This window comes from Asparagus officinalis, chromosome 7, assembly GCF_001876935.1.
Source record: "Asparagus officinalis chromosome 7, Aspof.V1, whole genome shotgun sequence".
Classification (NCBI taxonomy): domain Eukaryota; kingdom Viridiplantae; phylum Streptophyta; class Magnoliopsida; order Asparagales; family Asparagaceae; genus Asparagus; species Asparagus officinalis.
In genome coordinates, this window is record NC_033800.1 from 74,187,459 (window position 1) to 74,202,619 (window position 15,161).

General features: G+C 38.2%; 1 protein-coding gene and 1 pseudogene across 2 annotated transcripts; both read left to right on the forward strand.

Moving 5' to 3' along the window:
* Positions 675-11,280, forward strand: LOC109849019. 2 transcript variants are annotated; one of them, XM_020418786.1, is made up of 6 exons: positions 676-882; positions 949-1,093; positions 4,605-5,148; positions 5,354-5,505; positions 6,160-6,369; positions 10,708-11,280. In XM_020418786.1, exons 1-5 carry the CDS (start codon positions 795-797, stop codon positions 6,269-6,271), a joined length of 1,041 nt encoding a protein of 346 aa, XP_020274375.1. In that variant the 5' UTR covers positions 676-794; the 3' UTR covers positions 6,272-6,369; positions 10,708-11,280. The 2 variants fall into 2 exon arrangements, with proteins under 2 accessions (XP_020274376.1, XP_020274375.1); XM_020418787.1 differs by lacking the exon at positions 10,708-11,280 and having other exon boundaries at positions 675-882; positions 6,100-6,185.
* LOC109847364 lies at positions 12,517-14,650 on the forward strand (annotated as a pseudogene).

The following is a 15,161-nucleotide window of genomic DNA, read 5'->3' on the forward strand; positions in this document are numbered from 1 at the left end:
GAACCGGACCGCAAAATTTCGGTCGGTTTGGTCGGTTTTTTCAGTTTGGACCGAACCGTGCTCACCCCTACTTAGAGCATCTCCAACAGCTTCCCCAAAAATTTCTCCAAAATGGGGAATCAAATGTCATATTCTCCAAATTATTTTTGCTCCAACTCCAACAGCTTCCCCATTTTGAAGAATCATGCATTTATTACAATAATAAAAATATTCTACATCTTTGACTAATAAATAATAAATTATTTATTATTTTGAAGAATCCCTATTTTGACCAAATTATTTATTATTATAATGAGGAGATGGAGTTGTTTTTTGTGGGTTGAGTCTAGAAGAACGTGAAAAAGTGCTTCCCCAAATATTTGCAGAATGCTGCAGATTTGTGGAAGGCTCTCTATTTTTTCTCTCCTATCCCCATTTTGGGGAATGGGATGAGGAATCTGTTGGACCAAAAAAAAGCTCAAAATTCTCCAAATTTTAGAATACCAAGAAGATGGGGAAGCTGTTGGAGATGCTCTTAACACTCCTTTACGTTTAATTTTGAAGGCAATAATGGTACGTATGTTTAGCGTTGTCAAGTTAATTAGTGTCAATTTTAAAACATTAGCGGAATTTTCTGTGACAAGGTTAATATTCTGTAAATTGCCCTTCGGACAATGAAAACCCCACTAAAAACCGTCGCGTTCTCAGCAGGCCTTAAACCCTTCAAAAATAGAAAGGGGGAAAAGAGAGAGCTCTGCAGCGAAATAAAATCAAAATCGAAGTGGCATCGTCTCGATTTAGGGTTCCGAAATTCTATGATCCCATCGGCTCGACATCGATCTCTTTCGTCGTCGATGCAGTCGGCTGCGAGAAGAATCTCCTTGATTTCTCGCTCCAAAAGAGGTACGTCTCAACTAAAACGAATCGTTGCCTATCTTTTTCGCTCATTTTTATTTTTTATTTTGGTAGGTTTTGTTGAGAGATCTTATGCGGTGCTTGGAACGAAGAGATGTTTTGTGGCTTCAGTTCCTTCTGAATCGTTCGGAGAGGAGAAGAGGAGGGGTAGGGTGTCGAGGCAAGAACGGCGGCGAATGCTTGAAGATTTTGTTGAGAGGTAATGCTATTTCTTTGAATCTGATGTGTCACTGTTCGCACCCTAGGAATGTTGAAGATGTACTGAGATCTATGTTATTCAATTTGTTAAAGTTTTTAAAGGTATCTAATGGAGGGGAAAGGCTGCTTGGTAAATTCTAGTTACTGCAAACAGACTGATTAAACAGACTGATTAAATAGCTTCAATGTGTATACTAGAAAGTTCGCACCTTTCAGGACTTCCATCATTTTGGAGCTCTGAAAAGAGTTGTTTGGTAATGCTAGTTACTGCAAATAGAGTGATTGAACAGCTCCAATCGATCACTCTTTAAAGGAATCTAATCGGGGAAAAGAGTCGTTTGGTAATGCTAGTTACTGCAAATGGAGTGATTGAACAGCTCCAATCGATATCTCCGTGTTGTTTATGTTAGAAAGTTTGGGACACTGAAAGTATTAAAGTGTGACCTGTAGCCTTGTTGGATCATGGCATGGAAAATGATTAAATAAAATAGTAACAATGTTTTAAAAAGCATGTGCCTAGCCCGCCTAGATGCCTGCTTAGGCCTAGGCAGTACCTAGGTCGCTCGCCTAGGTCTTGGGAGCGACTAAGGGAGTGTGATCCGCTTATGTGGACTGCACTACTTAGGTCTTGGCTGTGATTTCCTCCGCTACAGCCTCCATGACTATCAACCTCCTTCCAACTCCTTTGGTCTCCTCTACTAACTATGAACACCTCCTCCACCACCGTTTAAACAAAGAAAGAAGTCTGCCTAGGTGCTAGGAGCTAGTTTGGTGGTCAGCTGTGTCTAATGTTTTCTATAATATTGATATTTATTATTAATTATTGTAACTAAAAATAAAAAATAGGAAAACACCTAGGTTACCGCCTATACGCTTAGGCTCCTGGCGCTAGGTCCAGTGCCTAGGTCGTCAGCGCTTTCTGTAACATTGCATAGGAACATCACTGCTATGGTGATGACACTATGGGACCCTATATATTGAGAAGAAACTCATCTCTTGGTGGAAAACCCTTTGGCAAAAACCATCATCTCTTTGATGATTTGCCCTATTTCTTTCCTTGATCTAGGTATTCAACTTATAGTTATTCTAGTTAATTCTCTTGTCCCTCTTCCTCCTTGCATAAGAGGTCATCTTTCTCCAAAGAATTGATTGACTAGGTTGCATTTTGTGGGCGTTAAAAAATCATAAATTCCTAATCATCATAGGAGATATGCTTAAATAATGTCTGTTGAATTCTGTTGATATCTCTTTTATTATCAGTGATATTCATAATCAAATTGAACCACTATAAGCTTCGAAGGCTTGCTACTAATCAGGAAAACCTACAAATACTAATAGTATATCCTCGAGAAACTTCTAAGAAATCATGAGCAATTTTCTATAGGTTTTTTGTTGCCCTAGCTAATGGTCTACCTTGTCCATGTTTGAATTTGATTTTAATGCTACACATGTTTGAGCAATAGGCAAGATTGAAATATATTATTCTTCTAAATAAACTTTGAAGCCTATTTAGGAAAATAGGTTTTCTAGATGTATGATGTCTAGATATCTCGATCTTATATGCAAACTTATAGTAGCAACCACATCAAAGAATATCTAGATCTTATGATGCCTGGGTATTGGGAGTGCCTAAGGGAGCATGGACCGCTTATACTGATTGCACCATTTAGGTCTTAATTGTGATCTCCTCCACCGCAACCTTCATGTATTCCAACCTCATCCAAACTCCTCCGGCCTCTCCCTCAACTATTAACACCTTCTCCACATCTTCTGACCTTCTCCGGACCTCCTAGGTGGTGCCTAGCAATTTCAATGACATTGCGTTTGTTATCAGTTATTGTAGCTAAAAATAAAAAAAGAAAAACTGCCTAGGCTCTAGGTGCTTGGTTCGGCACCTAAGCCGCATAATGATTTCTATAACCTTGATATTATGTTATGAGTCTATGACCCATATGCATGCATCAACTCTATTGCACTGTGATTTTATTTGATATGTCCTTTGCACTATGTAAAAAGTCAGTTTTATGGAATTCAATATCATCAACAAACAACCTGGCCTGTTAGTTTTTTTCGCTAAGGCCAATCGATAATAACACATTAACATTCTTGATATATGCGGTGATAGAATTTGCATTTATTTCTATCCAAGTATTATCACGCTATCTATTCTTTATTCTATTTTTAATCACATCGATGATTTTTTTTATCAGAATGCTATATAGAGGTAGGGCTTTATACACATTATGCTCCCTACAATCTGCAATGACGAAGCCTCATGCCTACCCTTTCGTACACCTATTTCTTCATTGTTGATGAAAACCTGTTATATAACTCGTTATGTTGCATTATGTAACCTAACAAGCCTTAAATGTTACGTAACCTTATGAAATAACTCAAACACATCATAATTCTACATTATTACAAATTAATATGCGTTATTTCCATATAACTTGCATTGTTTCAATATAACATGCATTGTTTTAGTATAACTTACACTATTTCAATATGAGACCTAAAGACTTGAGAGTATATTCTTTCTTTAAATTTGAATTAGTTAAGTAATTACTTTTGAATTCTTTGTTAAGCCTTCATGTCTTGTTTTGGTGATATAATTATGTGATTATGAAATTATGAATATGACTAATAAAATGAATGTAATTATGAACGAGTTATAAATTTGTGATTATATACTTGAGTATTCGATTGAATACTTCCTAGTAAATCTATATAGCTTGTATTAAATTAAAGATTTTTATTAAAATATTTTTGCATTTATAGTATTTTGTTCCTAATTCTTAAAAATATTATTAAAATCTTTTATTATTTTTTAGAATTAAACAGCAAGAAAATATTTTGTTCCTAATTGTGATGTTATGTTTAAAATTTTTGATGATTCTAATTATTAAAGTCATTATGAATAGTTTGAATTTATAAAATATGCAAATAGTTAATAAACAAAATAACCTACATTATCTATTACATTGTTTTTGCCTTTTTTCCTTTAACCCTTAACCAGAGCTAAAGTGTTATAATATGCGTGATCGTTATTTTCAACATTTTCTTCCTGAATCAATTGCATAATTTCTTAAATCATATCATACACCAAACGTTCCTCTTTTCTTCTCTCTAGATTATTCCTTCATCATTTTCGATTTTGGATCTTTCTTGCATATGATTCGTGGAGGCAACATTTCTCTCTTAGTCTCTGCTCAATCACTCCCTGCTAAATTGGCTTCAAAATAGCAGTCTATACAACTTTGTTTTTATCCCTTTGCTTCAGTTTCTCTGGTGTATAATTTTCATGGTATAATATAGCTGCTTCAATAATTTAATCTAAATTATGGTGAGTAGAGAGCCACTTGAATTACCTTGCAGGTCACATTTTTCTACATGAGCTTCTGATAAAGAGCAACATCACTGTAGAAAGAAAAACATGCATTTATGCAACCCATTGAAAGGTATGTTGTCATACTAATTGCTTACATGTCTTATTTTTTTGGAATCATATGCAGATTTAGGGCTTTAAATGCTGGGAAGTTTCCTACTGTATCCCATGCTAAAAAGCAAGTAGGAGGGTCCTTTTATGTTGTAAGGGAGATCATTCAAGAAATAGAATACAATCATAGGACATCCCCTAAAAAGCTAGAAAAACCTGCAGGATGGGCAAAAAAAGATGTGAATGCTAATACAGTTGAAAGTTTGGTTATAAAAGATGGCTTAGAAGTTGGACCTGTACAATTGCCTCTTCTTTCTACCAATACTGAGAATGCCTTTATAGAAGAGTCCTCCAGTCATTCAACTACAGAAGTAGTCCATTCAAATGAGAAAATTATTGAAGGCAATGAAGATTCTCGAATTAGCAAGCTGATATCATCTGATGATCATTTTCTTATTGAAGACCAAGAGAAGGATTCCCCTTCAAGATTTGTCGAACGCGATGCTTCTGATGCTGTCCCACATCAGGTGATTGATATTGAATCACCCAAGAAGGACTCCCCTTTAAGACTTGCTAATGATAATGGCAAAGATAATGTTGAAGATCCTACCAAATTTCAGGTAATAAACTAACTGTCCTCGTATACCTCAGATGGTGACTTATTTCAGCATTTTAGTTTGTTATCCAAGAAATAACAGTCCTTTTGTCAGTGCAACAGATGGCTTTACATTGATGTTGTTATTAGGATTCTGTTTAGTCATGCTTCAACATTTTTTTCATGTTCTCTTTACATCTATATTTACCAATCATGGCCGCAATATGCAGGCCGATACTTCAGTGCATCTGAAATTGGAGACAGAAATAGACGCTTTAAATACTTCAAAAAGTATAGAAGACAAAAGCTCACCTGCATCTGCTCAGGAAGAAAGTGATCTAAGAAGCAATGAAGAAGTGTCTAAATCTGATTACCTTACTGGGTAAAGTTTTTGACCTTTAAATTTATATGCAGTAAAATCACATGGTTGGTTTTGTTATATCCACCTATTCCTTTATTCTTGGTTGACTCTTCATCAGCATTGTATTGACTTTGGTTATCTATCCACAAACTGCATAATTCGAAGTGGCTACCACTTACTGAATGTCTCAAAAAAACAGATACTTGCATTTTCTTGTGACATCTGTAATTCTCCAGTGCATATGGCTTAACATCTTGCACTGTGACTGAGCCAAAATAACAATTGGACTCCTGCCAATACTACAAAATTTCTTTACTGACCTAGTCGAGAATAGGTACTTTTTTTAATTACCCCAGGCATAGCAGAAGCTATGTGGACTGGAGTTTTCTTGCCTCATAATTCTTACTTTTTCTTCGGTACACATTCATAATATGTTCATTTTTAGGCGTATCTCATCCTTCTCCTGTAGTAGCTTCAATTATGCTTACAATTTTTTTTTTTTTTTTTATTTTTTTCTTTCAAATTGCTGGCTGAAACGTGGATGCATATATTCCTTACGTGTATCTCTGGCTTTTATCCGTCTTTTTTTTCATGTTTAGTGCCTAAATTGGACAGGATCCTTATTCTCTGTCAATCTTGACACCACATGCAATTCTGCTTTTCTCCCTTATCTAGTGACAGTTCAAGAACGGTCAAGGACGATTCAGTTTCACCAAAAGGATCAAGCATTTGGCGCAACCTGAGATCTCTGGCAGATGGGATCCTTAACTTGTGGAGGAAAAAGTAAATACATCTCTTATGGCTTGCTGTTGGGTACTATCACTTGAGTTACCCAAGTTCATGCTTGTGTTCAGCTAGCCTGTGAATTTGGACTTGCTGATGCTGGTATGTGTACTTTCTTTTTTGTAAATTCTAACCTTTTCAAACTAAAAAAAAGTTAAACGTTCAATCATGATTTCAGTATACCAAGTGCTTCGAGTGTTTTCTTTTTCCTTTTGATACATACATATCCTGAGTTGAATTTTTATATTTCCTTGGATGGTAACCTAAGAATTAGATAGTAAATAGAGTTTGCATGAAAATATGAAATTGTTGTTTGTAAGCATATTTCAAAAGTATCCCCCCCCCCCCCCACGCACCACCTTTTATTGCCAATTTATACATAAACTACCTTTAAATGATTTTTTCCCCTTTCTTTTTAACCACTTGGACTCACTTTTCAGTTAAGTTTTTTTTCTTCCGATTTTGCTATAATGATTGGTTGTCAAATACCAAGTATATTAGAGAGATGATCCTTAATGGAGGTTAGGTGGGGTCAATTAACGATTAACTTAACTGAAAATAACCTAGGTGGTTGATTACAAGAGAAACCCTTTAAATGATGATATGAATGATATATTATGTGGAACGTCATCACCATCGTTTATGCCTTCCCCATGAGGATGGCGGATTGGATGTGCAACACAAGGCTTCATGAAATGAGTTGTGAAATTTCAACTACCAAGTGCCAACCTGATACAGCCCTGAGTAGTTTCCAAGTTCCTGGTTAGCAAAATCATGGCGAGACAGAACCCAGGCATCACTCCTAAGTGCAACTGCTGCACGTTGGAACTTAATCAGTTTGCTAGTCTGTTTAGAGGGGGAAGAGGAAAAAAAATCTGACATAACATTGTGTTAAGACAACTTATGATGCCAAAGCACCAACTAGAAAGCCTTTACGTTGTAATTATGAATAAATAGATTTTTGGCTCATGCTTTGCAGAAGGATACCTTTTAGAATACTGAATGGTGAATACATGCTATAAACTTTTTGTATCATTTTTTTTAATAAATGTTAGATTGGAAGATTTTTTTTTGTGTGTAAGAAACAATGACCTCTTACAGATAAAAATAAAATAAAATAGAATAAAACCTATGGCAATTTCCCATTCTGTATGGTCCTCTCACTATCTTCCAAATCAACACATTTAAACAATGTTAAAGACACTTGGTAATTTGATAAATTTGCAGTATCTTCTGTAAGCCATAAAACAAAGTGAATCCACAAAGCAACTCAAATGTGACCTCCTCATAAGGAAATACTCAGTGTAGGATGATTACTATGATCTTACATACTAATGTTGAACAAATCAACTTGAACAGTGCCTACATTGCTTAGCTTTTTAAAAGGACAAGTGATCATCATGTGTTATGTGATGTGAATATTTAAAGAACTTATTAGTTATTAATGATCAATGTTTTCAAAAGCCTCCGCCTAGGCCACCTAGGCGTACGCCTAGGCCTAGGCGGTACCTAGGCCGCCCGCCTAGCACCTAGCACCTAGGTAGTAACTAGGTTGCCCACCTAGATTTCGGGAGCACGTAGGGGACGTGGACTGCTTACATGGACTGTACCCTTTAGGTCTTGATGGTGAATTCCTTCATTGTAGCTTCCACGTTTCGCGACCTGATGAACACCTCCTCTACCTCCACTGATCTTCAACAAAACATCCACCACCACCACTCAATTACGTGTATCTCTGGCTTTTATCCGTCTTTTTTTTCATGTTTAGTGCCTAAATTGGACAGGATCCTTATTCTCTGTCAATCTTGACACCACATGCAATTCTGCTTTTCTCCCTTATCTAGTGACAGTTCAAGAACGGTCAAGGACGATTCAGTTTCACCAAAAGGATCAAGCATTTGGCGCAACCTGAGATCTCTGGCAGATGGGATCCTTAACTTGTGGAGGAAAAAGTAAATACATCTCTTATGGCTTGCTGTTGGGTACTATCACTTGAGTTACCCAAGTTCATGCTTGTGTTCAGCTAGCCTGTGAATTTGGACTTGCTGATGCTGGTATGTGTACTTTCTTTTTTGTAAATTCTAACCTTTTCAAACTAAAAAAAAGTTAAACGTTCAATCATGATTTCAGTATACCAAGTGCTTCGAGTGTTTTCTTTTTCCTTTTGATACATACATATCCTGAGTTGAATTTTTATATTTCCTTGGATGGTAACCTAAGAATTAGATAGTAAATAGAGTTTGCATGAAAATATGAAATTGTTGTTTGTAAGCATATTTCAAAAGTATCCCCCCCCCCCCCCACACCACCCAGCCACACACCCACACACAAAAAAAAAAAACAAAAACTAACATTAAAATAAGGTCATTCTACAGAAACACCTTTTATTGCCAATTTATACATAAACTACCTTTAAATGATTTTTTCCCCTTTCTTTTTAACCACTTGGACTCACTTTTCAGTTAAGTTTTTTTTCTTCCGATTTTGCTATAATGATTGGTTGTCAAATACCAAGTATATTAGAGAGATGATCCTTAATGGAGGTTAGGTGGGGTCAATTAACGATTAACTTAACTGAAAATAACCTAGGTGGTTGATTACAAGAGAAACCCTTTAAATGATGATATGAATGATATATTATGTGGAACGTCATCACCATCGTTTATGCCTTCCCCATGAGGATGGCGGATTGGATGTGCAACACAAGGCTTCATGAAATGAGTTGTGAAATTTCAACTACCAAGTGCCAACCTGATACAGCCCTGAGTAGTTTCCAAGTTCCTGGTTAGCAAAATCATGGCGAGACAGAACCCAGGCATCACTCCTAAGTGCAACTGCTGCACGTTGGAACTTAATCAGTTTGCTAGTCTGTTTAGAGGGGGAAGAGGAAAAAAAATCTGACATAACATTGTGTTAAGACAACTTATGATGCCAAAGCACCAACTAGAAAGCCTTTACGTTGTAATTATGAATAAATAGATTTTTGGCTCATGCTTTGCAGAAGGATACCTTTTAGAATACTGAATGGTGAATACATGCTATAAACTTTTTGTATCATTTTTTTTAATAAATGTTAGATTGGAAGATTTTTTTTTGTGTGTAAGAAACAATGACCTCTTACAGATAAAAATAAAATAAAATAGAATAAAACCTATGGCAATTTCCCATTCTGTATGGTCCTCTCACTATCTTCCAAATCAACACATTTAAACAATGTTAAAGACACTTGGTAATTTGATAAATTTGCAGTATCTTCTGTAAGCCATAAAACAAAGTGAATCCACAAAGCAACTCAAATGTGACCTCCTCATAAGGAAATACTCAGTGTAGGATGATTACTATGATCTTACATACTAATGTTGAACAAATCAACTTGAACAGTGCCTACATTGCTTAGCTTTTTAAAAGGACAAGTGATCATCATGTGTTATGTGATGTGAATATTTAAAGAACTTATTAGTTATTAATGATCAATGTTTTCAAAAGCCTCCGCCTAGGCCACCTAGGCGTACGCCTAGGCCTAGGCGGTACCTAGGCCGCCCGCCTAGCACCTAGCACCTAGGTAGTAACTAGGTTGCCCACCTAGATTTCGGGAGCACGTAGGGGACGTGGACTGCTTACATGGACTGTACCCTTTAGGTCTTGATGGTGAATTCCTTCATTGTAGCTTCCACGTTTCGCGACCTGATGAACACCTCCTCTACCTCCACTGATCTTCAACAAAACATCCACCACCACCACTCAAACGAAGAAAGAAATCCGTCTAGGGGCCAATCTGACGCTTAAGCCTTCTATAACATTGACATTTATTATCTATTATTATAATTAGACAATAAAATAAAGGAAACAGCCTAGGCCCCACCGATGCTCCCACTAGGTGTCCAGGCTCTAGGCGTCTAGGCACCGAGTGCGTAGGCCACCTACTACTTTCCGTAACCTTGTTGTTGATTCATCTACATATAAGACTCTTGTAAGAAATACAATAATGATCATGAAATGGGCTATTATAGTTTATAAGACGTAAATACGAATTCTTGACATTTTAACATGCAGTAACAGTATGTCGGTAAAAGTTGGCCTGTTCAAAAATTTTACTTCAATATTGTGGCAAAATTTCATATTTGAGCAGAAGAACTGCAATACCCTCTAAAACAAGTTATATAAGCTCATGCTTTCCTTTATGTTAAAGAAAGTTATCCATCTCTATGCAGGCATCAGTTTGCTGTTTCGTTCTTCACAGTGATGAACTAAAATGAAAGAAAAAAAAAGATTACATTTAGTTCATACCAGGTATTGTTTTATTAGGATAGTATATAATTGATTTGACAAAAAATCGAGTACAAATTAAGGAAAACCCTCCTGCAAAAGCTGGTCATAAAATCTAATAGCACCTTCAAAATTTCCACGATTCGTAGTTAACTTTATATGGTGTGGATGCAGGCATTTCTTCCTGGCGGTCAAAATGTGGGGATTTTCAAGTTTGGTGGCACTTTCCTTTTGAGAATAATTCTTTTTCGCAGCCTTTTTGATCTTGTACAAGGAGATTCAGTGTAAATAGAACATGCTGATTATTTGGCATGGTGAAGATAATACCCATAAGTGGGACTCCTTTGAATATCATTATGCCCCGACAAGGGGCATGTTAAGCAGATTGAAACAGTCGCCAGAAACTATTGTATCATCAGAAGGCTTATAATCCCCCCCTAGCTTTTAGCATCTAACTTGTCATTTTGATTGGGCTTCAGTCGCAAGTAGAAATCTGAATGTCCGAGTTTGTCCTAAATTTGCGATAATTTATGTTCATCTTGAGTACATGTTCTCTTTGTTACTCTTCCAGCTGGGTGGTTTTGTTTTTCCCTTTTCCCCTCCTGAATTTAGTTTCAATTGTAATTTACGTTGTAGTTCCTAGTTGATTGCTGAGGAAATTACTATGCCCCTCTCTGTTCTGAGATCAAACTTCACTCTGTGCATGCTACATTTTTGTGAAAAATAAATAGACTCGAAGAACTTTTATTGTCGGTAGCCTTGGCTCGTGTGACGGTCCTTGAATGCGCTAGGGAAGAAGAGAGGAATAACGTAGAGATGGGAGAACCGTGCAGGTCGATCACAGAGAACGAGATCTGAAAGCTGGCCACGCTTAGAATTTTAATGAAGAATGTGCGGCGAAGGACAAAACCATGGTTCTACGAGCCTTTAATACTTTATTTTTTCTGGATCATAGTCTCTATGTAATCAAACTATAACCACTGTTACAGGTGCAAATCTCCATGTTTAATTAACTTTCCTTCAACTACATTTTCTACTCCAATATATCTATTACTATATGCTACTAAATGGTCGCAGAAATGTGACGAGTGACAATTGTCTTGGTCTTTATTTTTTTTTGAAAATTCTTTCCTACTATTAAAATCGTTTTTTCAAGCTTTCTTAGGTCATGGTAATTATATCTACATCGCTTATATCAAAATTTGCCGACTGTTCTCTTAATATACACCCTTGACCCCCCCTCTCTCTCTCTCTCTCTCTCTCTCTCTCTCTCTCTCTCTCTCCAATTCTCGTGATTGCACGAGTAACACCGTTAAGAGGATTTGGATCATCTCCACTACAAAAAAGTAGTAGGGAGACTACTACTTTTAATCTTAATTGTTGATTACTTAGTAGTCGGTTATGATATAATCTAAATCTAATACTCACCATACCTTCGTGTATTGCACTCATTCCTGATTTGTACTCAAAAAAAAAAAAAAAAAAAAAAAAAACACCATACCTTCGTGTATTGCACTCATTCCTGATTTGTACTCAAAAAAAAAAAAAAAAAAAAAAAAAAAAAAAAAAAAAAAACACAAGCACCAATTAGATAATCAATGGTTGTGATTATGTAGTGGTCCCTCTACTACTTTTTAGATAGTGAAGAGGATCCGAATCCCCGTTAAGAGGTGCAAATCTCCATGGTCAATCTTCTTTTAACCATGATCACAAGTTTCAGAGAAGGTTGTGCAAGCCTGATCTCTCTGATTGGTCCAGGGTCACATCCACATGTCTTCATTAACTAAACTCACGTACCAAGAATTTCGATCAGCAACCCAAGTCCCTAAGCACCGACTAGTACATTCACTCCTCCCTTCAGCTCCCACCTCGGATCTTGCACCTTAGTATCTCCTTTAGTCCAAGATATCCTCGCTACAGCCACCCAAATCCCCTATAAATCGACCCTCAACTCATCGAACTTTAGAGAGCTAGCACACAAACACGATGAGCGCTCAGCCTCTGCTCTTCTCGGTTCTTGTTCTTATCGCATCCTCGGCGTTGAGCATTAATGCTCAAGGTGGCTACGACGAACCGACGCCGGGGGCCCCACCGCCGCCCTTTGCGGTGAAGGGGAAGGAGTTCCCGCCGGAGACGACCTTCTGCATAGACCCTAACACTACTTGCTTCGGCAAGACCGTGTCGTGTCCTAAGCAATGTCCTCAGTTCAAGCCGGCTGATCCTAAGGCCAAGGGTTGCTATATCGACTGTAATAATCCTACTTGCGAAGGCATCTGCAAAAGTAAGAGACATTCATACGCCTATTGTACTGATTCAAAAAAATAATGATAGGGGCACACCATCTACCACATTCCTAACCACATCATCTCTCTTGCTACAGTGCACAATGCCCAATTAAGATTTTAAAATCTTAAGTGGGCCCTGTTTACTGTAGCAAGAGAGATGATATGGTTGGGAGTGTGGTAGAGGGTGTGCCAACAGTGCCTCTCGATTCAAAAATAGATATATTTTTTTATTTTAACACGACAACATACACGGTTCATAATTCTCATTTCGGACTGATCTAGGAATAGTCGGGTCCTTCTTGAGCATCTTTCCAACTGTCTGCCGACTTGACATCAGTGAAAGATCATTTAAAAAAAAGGTTGTTCTACAGGAACCCAAATCCATGGGACCAGGAGGGGACAGGTGAGGTGTCACCTCCTGGTTGCATGATCTACTGTTCATGAACAGTAGATCATGCAACCAGGAGGTGACAGCTCACCTGTCCCCTCTTGATCCCATGGATTTGGGGTCCCCATGGAATTTTTCTTAAAAAAACATAATCATTCGATGATACCTACGATATCTAAATGGTTATGATTTATTTCAAATATAACTATAACACCAAACACAAATTTATCATTTTTTTTTACTTTTCATTCAAAGTATATATAGTACAACTGTCGATCCATTAAATCGCATGCAGACCGAAAACCAAACTGCGAGGGCAATGGGGCCGCCTGCTACGATCCCCGCTTCATCGGTGGTGATGGCGTGATGTTCTACTTCCACGCAAAGCCAACCGCACCTTCGCCCCTGCTCTCGACTCCGACCTCCAATCAACGCCCGCTTCATAGGACCTCGCCCAGCGGCCCGCGCGCGCGACTTACCTGGATCCGAATCCCTCCCCTCCTCTTCGGGACCACTCCTTCACCGTCTGCTTGCGACCCCACCTCCGTCTGGGACCCGCGTTCTGACCGCTCTCTTTCACCTTGACAGTCTTCCCCCGTCCCTCTGGGATCGTCGGCTACCGTGCCACCTGCGTCAGCTGATGGCCTGTCTGATTAGAGCGGTACCGCCACCGGTTAACAGCGCTACGTTTACTCTAATCGAAAGTTGTCGAGTCTATGGTGACGGCCGGGTTCCGTGACTGCGGAGGATGACCGGATCATGGTAGCGGAATCCCGGAGGGAGACTCTTTCGCCCACCTCGAGGTGCAATTTAGATTCTTCGGGTTATCCCGAAATGTCGAGGGGGTTCTAGGGCAAACTTACCGTCCGGACTTCAAGAATCCGGTGAAGAGGGGTGTGCCGATGCCGGTCATGAGCGGGGAAGACCGCTACGTTGTGGATTCAATACTGTCGACGGAGTGCAGGTATTGTATATTCAAGCCCAAGGCGGGGCCGCCCGGAGGTGCCGAGGAGGTCGGAGAGTCGCGAGCTTGGACTGTGGCCGGAAGATGAGCAATGGGTACAGGGTTGTTTGTAGGAGGTGATTTGATTGTGGGGATGTTCAAACTGTCATCCGTTGGGAGAGAGGAATAAATAAATGTTTGTAGCAGGCATCTTCGTCGGGGATGTTTGTTTTCCGTTGGGGATGTCTTGTTTTTTTTTTCTGTTGGAAAATAAAAAAAAGTGGGCCGGGTTGCGTAGTAGGGAGATTTACATCGATGTTACGTTATATGACTAAAATAAAGTTCATTTGAGTTCGAGAAGTCTTTAGAGAGTGGAGTGTTAGTTTCTGTTGTAATAGGGCTTGTTTGTCGCTATGAATTAAATAAAGTTTAGTTTATGATGTATTTTTGATTTAAATGTACGTGTATGATGCATTGATGTAAATTTGTGGTTAATAAAAAGAGTTGGGCTACCACTTACGATTTGCCCAGTTGGTTCGAATGTATCAACATGCACCCGGAGTTGCCTGAGTTCGATTCCTAAGTCCAAAGAGAAGCACAGTGTCTGAGTGAAGTGCTCTAAGATGTGAATTAGGGTTATGACCACTCTCGCTGTAACTCCCTTAACCAAGGTTCATTATCACTTGAAAAAGGAGGATTGACCTTTTACAATATAATAATTGAATTTTATTCATATTCATATTTTGTCCACCTAGATAATTATCAAGATACATTGTGAGCATAAGTTCATAGGAGTTTTTTTTTTTTTGAAAAATACCTTGTTTGCTAAATAATTAGCAAAACCGACCGTTTTGCTAATTATTTAGCAAAAAAGACATCTTTTTGACCAACAAACCAAAAATAGGTCGGTTTTGAAAAATCGGCTATTCGAAACAAGGACCGCCGGCTAATAATCATATCACAAAATCTATGGGACTACTAGTCCGGTAGGTTTTGTTGCTTAAGCAACAAG